This window comes from Pholcus phalangioides, unplaced genomic scaffold (assembly GCF_987345545.1).
Source record: "Pholcus phalangioides strain wild (caught in Gottingen) unplaced genomic scaffold, Ppha-v1.0 ptg000002l_1, whole genome shotgun sequence".
Classification (NCBI taxonomy): Eukaryota; Metazoa; Arthropoda; class Arachnida; order Araneae; family Pholcidae; genus Pholcus; species Pholcus phalangioides.
In genome coordinates this window covers 1990298-2002538 of record NW_028301595.1, presented here as the reverse complement: position 1 = coordinate 2002538, position 12241 = coordinate 1990298, and the positions used below count along the sequence as shown (strand labels likewise).

General features: G+C 36.8%; 1 protein-coding gene across 2 annotated transcripts in view; it reads left to right on the top strand.

Annotated features, from left to right (window-relative positions):
- The window catches only part of LOC149089052 (guanylate cyclase 32E-like), a 270710-nt gene that overhangs the window by 216678 nt on the left and 41791 nt on the right, over positions 1-12241 (top strand). For both annotated transcript variants that reach the window (XM_089236936.1, XM_089236943.1), the window contains one exon: positions 5878-5977. In XM_089236936.1, the coding sequence (XP_089093062.1) occupies positions 5878-5977 (100 nt within the window). The remainder of the gene's footprint in view (positions 1-5877; positions 5978-12241) is intronic.

The following is a 12241-nucleotide window of genomic DNA, read 5'->3' as shown; positions in this document are numbered from 1 at the left end:
GTACTTTTTCCCCCTTTCCAGTAGTGCCAGATCCCAGATGTAATTTCGTGCACACCCAATTATTCACATCTTCTTGACTCTTCCTGCCCCTGTCATACTCTTTTTTACCGCGGCGGTGACCTATCGGTTAGAAATTCTTCGGAATATGAACTGGGGCGCCATTTCGGTTAGTAAGTCACCTGGAGGACCCAGAAAAATTACTCCTCGGGAGCCCCATGATACTCTTAAGATGGCCCTGGGCAGTGGCGGGATTCCTTATCTTTGCATGCATGTCTGTAAACTTACGATCATGTATTCGATATTTTCTTGACAGAAAGTGCTTATTTTGCTTATCTTTCGAAACCATTATCTTTCACAGAAATATAAACTACATCCACGGAAGAATAAATTCTTATATTTTTGTCAGAAATAAAGAGAGAAAAAGTGTCATAAATCGTCCCGATCAATATTTTTGGAAGCAAATCAAATGGAGATGAACCTTCGTTCTTTCTCGAACGAACCTTTATCTTTTGACAACTCACAAATAAAAAACATTCTATTTCAATCTCAAGACTAACATTAGAACTTTTGATGTTGGAGGAATGAACTTTGTCTCTTGTGTTATCTGTAATTTGAAGAGTCTTTTCTTAAAATTGGATTTCGCCTCATGAATATTCGATTTTGTCGTGGGGTGGGCTATTTATCCAAATAAGGGACGAAAAAAACATTCCGCATGAACCTAAGAACCAATTGGATTCTATTTCGATTAAACTTCTGGTTTTTGCTCGATATCGATTCGGACGCACGAATGAATTCCTAGGTGAACCTCAAACTCGATTCAATAATTAATCCATCTCTCACTCTCTCTCTCTCTCTTTTGTCCGTGGTATTCGGTCTGCTTTCCCCGTAGATGTTGTAACAGATTTGTTCGATTGAAGACCATTACTGATTGCTATGCCGAAGTTCTGGTCTTATCCGTGGAAATGAGTTCACCGGAATGTAAATGCTTTGTTCTTTGTTTGTGTTTGCTGTGCGGCCTCATGTCGAAACAACGGCTCTTATCTTATGGGGGTGTTTTGTTTGCTTTGATGAGTTTTCTGGGAGATATAAAATTTTAATTAAAATACTCGGTACAGAGTAAAAGATAATATTTATTTTAAGAAGCAAAGTATGTATGTACAATATATATATAAATATAAACATTTCTTGAATGCAGAGATAATGGTGTTTTTAACGTCTCAAGCTCTGTAAAATAACGAAAAGCTTTTCTTCGAAATGACGAGAATTTTATCAGCGCCATCTAGTTCACTGATATTTAGACAGAAGGTACAAATTTATTTTATGTTATACAAGATATGAATTTAGTTGTATAATGCCCGTGGTGTGTGGTGTTCTGCTGTATATGTTACGGTGATAAATCTGGTTATTATACATAATAACCGGCTATTATTCATAATCGCCGAGTGTTTGGTAAGTTTGATAAATTTCCCTAAATTTATTACTTTTACCGGTGGCTATGCACAGTAACCAAGCGTCGTTGATAAGTACTAAAAAAATTTTCACTTTCACCGCCGACTATGCATAATACCTAAGTACAAGGATGACGTCACTCTCCGCTACCATACGAAGGTTTTAACAACTGGCTGTTGCGCAGATATATTTTGGAAAGAAAGAAAATTCAACTGCCCCTGTGGGGAATCGAACCCACGTCCTTTCACTTTCCGGGTGAACGCCCTAGACAGAAAATTCAGGAAGAATAAATTCAGGGAATAATTCAGGAAGAATAAATTCAGGAAATAATTCAGGAAATAATAATTCAAGAATAATTAAGGAAGGAAAATTCAGGAGAAAAATTCAAGGAAGAAAATTTGAATTATGAATTAATCGTGAATTTGATTTATTGAATTTTCTTCCTTGCAATCTTCATCTTCACAAATAACCAGTCTTTCGATGAATCTTGTATTGACAAGGTATGCATAATAACCGGTTATCATGTATATTAACCGATTTATCACATTTACGGTAACATATGTATATAAACATTTTCTTAAATTCAAAAACAATTACATTTTTAAGATCTCAAGCGCCGTAAAATAACGAAAAGCTCCTTTTGTAAATGATTCGAATTTTATTAGCGCCATCTAGCTTACTCATATTCCAACACAAGGTACAAGTTTATTAAGAAATTACAACAGCAGTCCCCCCACCATTTTTGAAGCGTTTCCCCCCTTTTGACGAAAATTTTATCGGTGACTCTCCCCCCCCCCCCACCACCACCACTTTTTCAACTTCAGGTAAATTTAATCGATAGATGGCGCTACGTCGATACTATCCTATTCTATGCAGGGCCGTCTTAAGAGCATCATTGGCCTCCGGAGCAAGTGATTTTTCAGAGGCCCACCAACTGGTAATTTCAACCAGATCTCATTTTTGTTTGGCCCCTCTTCTCTTGAGGCACGGGCTTCGCCCATGCGTTAAGAGCGCACTGATTCTATGTTCCTTCTGACTTCGGTTTCCTAATGTAAATAAAAGCACGTGTGCGGTGCTCAAAATGATTGATTAAAGAACATTTAACCTCTCCTACAGTACAACACCACCAAAAATCCAAAAATATAGTCCTTTGTATCATGAAAAATACCTCATAATTTCTAAATTTATTTATTCTGTATTATTTCAAAGTTGTCTGGAAGACGGAAAAAAAAATTAAAGATCGCTCAAGGCATTTTTGCTGTTATGTCTTCAGGGTGTTGACAGGATACGCCTTTCTCACTCAAACGTTACTGTCTCTCTCTTTTAATGGCAGTATCATGGTTTATTATTATTATTATTCCTGGTTGCAAACAGATTTGATGCACACTCGTATACGCTTCGTCAAGAGTTCTTGAAAAAGGAGCTTTCTTTTTTGTATCTTGGTGACATGGATGAACTGTGCGTGTCTGTCTTGTTTGGCAGAGCCATTTGAAAATTCATTCCTCTATAGCAGCTGCTTCCTATAAACGACAGGGATTTGCTGCTGTTAACAATAACAAGATTTTCTTCAAGATTCTCACCTATGTGCTTTGACATACACTGGACCAGGGAGGTCACTTAGGAGCTTGTTGGGAGGCAGTGATATTGGTTTCGTCGAAAGCGGCGAGGGAAAAAGTCAGGAGGGTTTGCACGAGGGCATGAAGGTAAAAGTTTTGAAAACCTGGTTCGAAAGGGTGCTAGTCATTCTTGATTGAGTTAGCCTCATTGTGACAGATACTATAGATCCACTATGGAGTGGCCCTCGAGAAAGTCTGGCCTGGGGCCTAAAGATTCCAGTCCAGGGGTCCCTGCTTCTGGATGTTGAGGTCACGGCTCGCAACGAACGTGCGGATTGTCTCGGCAGAAACAGGATATCAACAACGGGCAGAGCCATCTTAAGAGCATCATGGGCCCCCGGGCCATGTGGTTTTTCTGAGTCCCTACCTGGTAAATTCTAGTAAATTCTAATCAGATCTCATTTTTATGAGGCCCCTTCACTCTTGAGGCCCTATATCACTGAGTGTGACAGAGCCTGGGTGTCTCTCGGTTCCTATCACTATCACTCTTGAGGCCCCCCGGTGGGCCCATGCGTTAAGGTGACGCTGACAACAGGTTGGAGTGAAGAAACGAAGTGCTGGACGACTCTCTCATCAAATTGGAACTGCTACATCCCGTGGGAAATTACGAGATATTTAAATAGAAATAAATAATTAAATTAACAAAAAAATTCCACGTTTCTAATTGCAATATTCACTGAGATATTCGAATTCAGAAATTGGAGGAAAGTTGGGGAAAAAACAGCGTTAAAAATACGGATAAACCGTTTTACTCCCATTTAATGCTGTTTTTTTCCCAACTATCCTCCATTTTTTTTAATTTGAATATCTCAGTGAATATTGCATTTAGAAACGTGGATTTTTTTTTAGTTGTCACAAGGAGAGACAGAGCAGCAACTTTGTAATTGAGGTTTGGGGCACACAGGGTCTTTTTTACATTTTGATAATTACACAACCCCCTCGCAACACGAATGACATATCTAAATACTATACGTTACTTGGGAACTTTTTTTAATTGGAAGTATTGCTCTAGGATTTACGGTTCACCATTAAAATGCTATAAGCTCCCCTATTTGCTATGAACCCCCCCCCCCTTATAATGTTACTCGGTAAACATGATAAATCCGTTATTATAAATAACTAGCTATAATACCGTGCGCTGCCCGGGTTTTCTTCAATGAGGCTTTTTGTTCCACGTGATATCTCCCTGTTTCTTAGAGGGACACACAAACCGTGTCCACGTTAACCAATATGGCGACTTCCTGCGCGACTCACAAAAGAAATAAATCTAGATTTAAAAGAAACGTAGAAATGAAATTTTCTTTTTCCTTTTTCTAGGGGCGCTAGGTATTTCGATTCCCTTCCCCCACCCTGAACTTCAAGTTATCCATCTCTACCTGTTTCTGCTTCCAAAAATGCTTAATTAAAGCTGTGGAATTTCATCGATGTACTTTACGGATATAAGTACCATAATATAAGTAGGCCCATAATTAATTTTAAAACATCCCGAACTGTATGGATTGATGCATGTGAATATCAAAAGACAATACGAAGACATTAATTTTCATGCTTGAGAAGATATAAATAAAAAGTTTAAATCAATGTTATTCCATGGATATCCAACTCAAAAGTAGGTCCGGAGCTAATTACTTCCTATTTAATCTCCTGGGCTTCGTATATCTCTAAGCAAACTCAATATTTCAAAAATCGAGAATTCAATACAATTTTTAAAATTATTGATGTGGTAGGAAATCCCCACTAAATTTCAGCATTTCTACAGTAAAATCGGCAATTTCAACACTGATTTCTATGGGGGGGATCATCCTTTGCCTGACCCTCAAAGTGATACTGATGATACTTATGACGTCTATTCAAAAAACTCATTGCTCGTAGGATTGAAAAAGTGGCAAACCATTATAAAGGCATAAACTATTATACATACACACACTGGCAGCATTAAAGAAGTTACAAACCATTGTAAAGCCATACAGTATGTCTGAAACGCGTTGCTAGGGTATCACGGTAACTAAAATAAACATTCCGAAAGTGATTTTTGAGGCCTCAAAACCATTGTTGCCCGACAGTTTTTTGCCCATTTCGGGCATTTGTCCTGCTTTGATGAACTTTTAAAGAAGCATATCGTTCAAGTCGGGTCCCACTTGGTATATATGCAAAATTTGGTGACGATCGATCTAAAATTGTAGATTTGTATAGAGAAGACACACACACAAACACACAATCAATTGATAGATAACTGGTTATTATACATAAACCATAGACCATTTTGGTAAGTTTGACAAATATCATGGTATTTACCGCTTTCACCAGTGATTATGTAAAATCCCCATCTCTTATCGGTAAACATGATGAATCGTCAATCACTCATTTAAATTTTCCGGGCGTTATTCTCAAACGTCGTCGATGAACTCGATCGGTAATGTTGGTTATGTTTGCACATGTTCATAAATACTACGAAAGCCAACATGAATGTGAAAAAAACAGTTTATTTTTCTTCACACTTATTTCAATTTAATTTAATTTTTATGGCGAAATATACGTCATCACAACGGTAAAACTGTTGAGTCGTTGCCGTAAAATGATATTTCTGCAACATGGGGATTTGTCTTCCATATTTATCCAACTCACCAAATCCATTTAGGAATTATTCATAATCACCGGTAAAAGTGATAAATGCAGTGAAATATATTGAACGACGGGTGATTATGCATAACTATCAGTGATAACGAATAATTACCTATTTATCACATTTACCGTGACGCATATTATGTACTGTCTATAAATTTATTGTTTCTCTCATGTGTTTTTCTTTCAGATACTTAAACTTAAGAAGAAAATCGAATGGATCGGGGGCGAGGCGCCATTAGACGAGCCAAAATGTGGGTTTTTTAACGAGCATTGTGTTTATAAACCAGGTAAAACGTTGAGTTTTGTTAAAAAATAAATCAAATTCATCTTTTTTTTTTTACTTGATATCGTGTAATTTTAAGGTCAGTTTCAAGCATAATAAATGCTTTAAGTGATAATAAAAATGTATCGTTGGTTTAGGAATTTATATCACATCAAGAGAGTGATTTTTTCCAAGTATGTGTTACTAAAGATGCAATTCTCGCCCCGATGGCTGTGTCCAGAAGCGCATTTATGAATTTTGGCGAATTTCGCTATACGAATTTTGACGCACTTCCCTCCATTCTAGTCTAATTTTATTGACTACTCTTTCCTCGAATTCGCCACCCTGTGCAATAATCCGCTTGGCCTCCGCTCCACTCCTGCAAGTACACCTGTGTTTCTAAGTTGCTCTTTTGGTCACTCCCCTGCTCACACACTCTTTAAGTCACTCATTTAGTCATTAATATGCTTGCACTCTGTTTTGGTCACTCAAATACTTGCACACGCTCTAAGTCACTCTTTTGATTACTTCCTTGCTGCGTCACTGTTTCGATCATTTACACGTTCACACATGCTCTAGGTCAGGGGTTCTCAACCGGCGACTCGAGGAAAATAAAGTAAATCAGTAAATTTGGTAGATGAATAAAAAAAAAAAGATCTACAAGGGCCCGCCATAAAAATTATATGCAAAAAGGGCTCCTGGAGTCAAACAGGACTCCGCCACAGAAATTATATACTGAAAGGGCTCCGCTAGTCAAAAAAGGTTGAGAATCGCTGCTCTAGGTCCTAGGTCATTCTTACGGTCATTCACATGCTTACACACGCTCTAAGTAACGCTTTTGGTCATTCACACTCTGGCACATGTTCTAGATCACTCTTTTTTGGTAATTCACATGCTTTCATACTCTCTAGGTAACTATTTTGGTCATTCACATGCTTGCACGTGCTCTCCCGTCGCTGAACTAGTCTCTCGCTCTGTAGGTCATCGTTTTGGTAATTCACATGCTTCCACAAATAGGTCACTATTTTGGTCATTCCCAAGTTCTTTCAAACTCACAAGAAGAGACAGAAAAATCATGGGAAGAATTGGATGTTTAAAATGGAAATGGGCTGTGCATATTGCTAGAAGACAGGACAACAGATGGACCACAAGCATTCTGGATCGTGGTACCTCCCAGTGGGTTTAAACGTCCGAGAAGGCGCTCTCAAACAAAAAGGATCGACGAAATCCGAAAAGTGGCTGGAGGAAAGTAGACAGCAAAAGAATCTCAGATATCGCAAAGTCGAAAAATTAGAGGAGACCCTTCATCCAGCAGTGGTCTGGAACCTTTATACCAGCGTAGGATAGTGCGTACAATCAAGAACATGCGTAAAAAATTTGAAATAAATCAATGGTTAAATAGTGCTTTTAATGGCATTTCTATTAGGCCGGGATTACATTATGGAAGTTTCATAAAAGCTTATTTATAAAACTTGAAAAATTTAAACTCTAAGGTTATCGGTTACATTCGAGCAAATGCAAACAATAACCTTATTTGTTGCATTTTTCAAGTTTTATAAATGAACTTTTATGAAACTTTTACAGTGTAATTCCGGCCTTGTAGAATAGTTTTTCACCATGTTATCAACTCCCTTTAATGGCATTTCAAAGATATCGGTTACCACAGGTAAATGTAGGGCCTACAGTAATATAAATTTTTACCGAAAGGTAAAGAAAAATATAGCCATTGACTGTGTTATCTTAAATATCAACAACAACCGATAATTATTTATCATAAATAATTGATAATTGTTTTTCATTAAATAGCTTTCCTCCACGCTATTGTTTTTTTAAGGGGTCGTTCAAGTATTACGCAAGCAAATTTTTAGCTATTTTTGATCCCCCCCTTGTCAGCAAAATTTCGTCATCAGCTCTGCCCCTCCGAATCCTAAAGTGTATTGGTGGGATCAGAGACGTGCACGGGGGGGAGGGGGGCATAGGGGGCCTCGAGCCCCCTCGCGCGATCAAAAATATATTTTTTAATTTGAAATTTCGGAAGACAATACCTTTATATGTTGTTATAATCAATTTCTGTTAATTTCAATGTTTTTTGAACGCTATGAACTCTAAATTTACCTTTAATAAATTCATCGCAACCCACCCTTTAAGCCATATAATGATAAATCGGATAACGCCCTCGGCCCGCGGACAAAATATGGCCCTGGGGTTATCTGATACGGCCTGCCCTCCTCGAACCTAATTTTGTAAAAATGAACTAAGCGGCACATTTACAGATAGCTTAAGTGTCCCGGGACACAGTTCCAGAACACATAAGCGATCCGTGACTCATTTAGAGTGACATGTGACGTTTTAAATCACTTAAGTGGCCTCAGAGTGCGGTTCTACATCACTTAGGTTACCCGCGGCACATTCTCAGATTATTTAAGTGATGCGTGGCACAGTTCCAGGACACTTAAGCGGCACGGACACATTTCCAGATCACTAAAGTGGCTCTGTAGGCCACTTGTCAATAGTGGAGAATGTCATTTCAAGTACCCACAAACTATCGAAAGGTTTTTCTCGTTTTTGGCGCACCGAGTAAGATGCCAGTAAAAAATATTTCATATTTTCATAAAGGGTGGTTGATGACGTAAGCATTATCCAAACCTCCCCCTCCCCCTTGTCATCAAAAGTCAGAAAATCGGAAACCCCCCCATCGATGATGACGTAATACTGGAACGGCCCCCAAAAACATGTAATTGAAAATTATTTTCACTTTACCACATATTTCAGGTCTGAGGCTTCTATTATTTCTGAAAAGCTAGTTGTTTTTTCTACACGCTTAGTTTTTGATCAGTGTTGCACAACATGCAAAAATGGCTTCATCCTGGCATTAGGTAACCAGAAGGAAGGTTTGATCATATGTTAGGGAGGATAAAAATTTAAAAAATCCAGATTTCTTTTGGCTGCAACATCAGTGTTTCAACTAAAGCAGCGGTTCTCAACCAGTGCTCCGCGGAACCCTTGGGGCTCCTTGTGCACTCTTCAGGGGCTCGCGGTGGCTCGAGGAAAAGAAAAAAAAAAGTAAAATTTAAAAAAATAATTATAAATATTTTTAAATAGTAAAAATAAATAAGTAACTTCGATGAATAATTAAAAAATTCGCCTACGGGGTCCCGCCATAGAATTTTTTTACTTAAAGGGCTCCGCGAGTCGAAGAAGGTTGAGGACCGCTGATCTAGTAAATCATTGTTTCAAAACCTCTTTTTTTGTCCCATCGTCCCTCTTCTTCAGAAATGTTTTTTCCCTTCGATCCCCAATTCAATCTAACCAATTAGATTCTATGTTACACCCGTAGCTTCTACCGCCCCCCCCCCGGAACTTTCCATCGCTCCCAAGGGGGCGTTAACGCCCACGTTGGGAATCACTGATCTAAAGCGTACCTGCTCGACCCATATCCAGCGGTAAACCAAATGCGGCCCTCGGAGTCATTTGATGTGGCCCGAGACAGTTAACCAAACCACTCAAGTGGCCCACCTAACATTATAAAATTACTCAAGTGGCCCGTGGTCAATTTACATACAAGCAGTTATCCGCGGCACATTTCTGGATCATTTTAGCTGCCAACGACGGATATCCAGATCACTAAAGCAACCTGCGGAGAATACCTCCAGTTCACTGGAGTAGCACGTGGTATATTTGCAGATTACTCAAGTGGCTGACGACACATTTTCAGATCACTCGAGTGTCCCGCGCCTCGCTTCGAGATCATTTGAGTGGCTGAGCAGTACACTGACAGATCTCTTGACTCTTTGAACGGTAATGACAAGATATCTCGCCTCCATAAATGCCTCTTATTTTAACATTGACAAGCCCAGATAATTTGTACAAATGATTTCTCAATATGGGAACCTTTCCCTACACTAGCTAGCATCTGCTGAAAATCGGAAGAAAGCCTATTTTATTTTTAAAAAAAATATATATATATGACATTTTGGGGGGGTTTAATGATTTCTAATTGCCGCTTAGTGGGAAAGCAGCCCACGACACAAGAACAGTTCACTTAAGCGGTCCGTTTCATTTTTATAGATCATTCAAGTGGCTCTTATCGCATTTTCAGATAACAGAATCTGCCTGCGATACATTTCAACATCACTCAAGTGGCCGGCGGCACACAGATCTCATGACTTACTCGCGGCACACTTTAGGATCACCTGAGTGGCTCGAGGCACATTTCTAGATGACTCAAATGTCACGTGGAACATTTTTTTGATAACAAGTGGCCCTCGACACGTCTCTAAACCAATGAAGTGTTCTTCCACACTTCCAAGAGGTTGAGCAGTGAGCACCCTTGGTCTAAAGCAGGGGTCTTCAACGGATGGCCCGCGGGCTACATTTGGTTCTCTAATTTTTTGCTGTTGCCCGACGATCATTTTCAGAAAATTGTTGAAAACATTGAAAAACGATAAATTCTAGAAAACTATAAAAAAAAAATAATTTCGGAATTCTGATGAAAGAAATAACTACTAAAAAAAATAAAAAAAAATTTGCGGAAAAAATTGATAAAAATTCAGAAATACTGAAAAAAAAAATAATTTTTGAATTTTTGAAAAAAATCATTTTAGAAATTTTGAAAAAATAATTTGAGAATTTTTAAAAAAAAAATAACTTGTAAATGAATAAGAGAAATAATTTCATAATTTCCGATAGAAATTGCGCATTAATTATTTCACAAAAGAGCATAATTATTGAAAAAAAATTATTTCAAGGTAGATTGAGAAAGAAAATAATTTTTTGGAATTGCGCCAAAAGTGAAATAAAAAGAATCAGGATTTCAGATTAAAATTAATTTCAGAATAAATTAATTTAATCAGTGATTAATCAAAAACTTTCTCATAATTTGAGAAAAAATTTATTCCAGAACTAATCACACACAAAATGAGTGTAATTAATAAAAGAAGTTATTTCAGAATAAATAAAAGTCTTCAACTTTTTCAGTCCTTGTTTAACTCTTGACACCAAAGCGTATTAATAATAATATTAAATTATAAGCGTCTAAAGCATCCAAAGCGTCTTTACTACGCTTTGGATGACACTAAATCCCATGAGTTAGTGGCCCGCGGGCTTCGTGGGGAATTTCAATTTGGCCCGCCATATTCGAAAGGTTGAAGACCCCTGATCTAAAAGCTTTGCTTTGAAACTGCTACTCGCGCTCTAGCGCAACAAAGGCAAATTAGAAATTCATTTGTCTTCTTAAAATTAACGGGAAAAAGAAGAGAACGAGAAAAAAATTGAAAATCGAATTGTCAAAAACTAAATTTCAGCTTATCAGTGCTTGTCCAAATTGAAGATGAGTAACAAAAATTTTTCACGGAATATGCTGTGAATGTTTAGCATAAATGACAAATTAGTGCTGAAATAGACAAAATGTCACGTCACATTTGCTATCTCTTAACATGGTTAAACTTAAATAAATTTCTTTCACCTGAAATTTAAAAACTCTTCGCTCATGACTATAATTCATTTGGATTTTTTCGTTGAGACATTCATTTTTGATAAGTTTTTCATTTTTTCCCCCCAATTTCGTGAGAATGTCCCATATAGCTTAGAACTGTAAAAAATAATATAACTCAATAAATTTGTTTTAGGGAAAAATTTTTTTATTGGAAAAGCATCAGTTTACAAAATTCGCTCCAGGTTATTCGTAATAATCCTGGATATAACTTTAATGAATTTTTTTTTTCTGTCCGTATCCCGTTTCTTCGTGTTATCTTTTAATTAGAATTTGAAATTTTGACATGTCTGTCGGAAATTTTTCTTTTCTATCATTATTTTCTAATAAAACGAAACTAATAAAAAAAAATATATCAAAAGAATATTTGAAATTTGAAGAAAAATTACTATTCGACTGTAAAATTACTATTCGACAAAAAACTTTCTATTTATTGGATTGATTTAGTTTTTTTTTTGCGAGTGAAGAAAGTTTTTTTCAAGAAAATAAATTAAATTATGTTATATTCATATGATAACCTATGATGAATAAAATTAATAAATAATGATACATAGAAACTTATTTTCCGTTTTCCAATTAAATTTACGTGCACATAATATTACAAAAATTCATGGAATTCAATTTCTGAAAAAGGTAGGAAATCACAAAAATACTTAAAAAAAATTCAAGAAACTTCTAAAAACAGATTCCCACATAAAAAATCAAAAATTAAAACTTTGAAGTAATAATGAATAAAAATTGAAATAAAATACAAATACTCATTAAAGTTAAAATATTAGCAAATTTACAAACAATTTT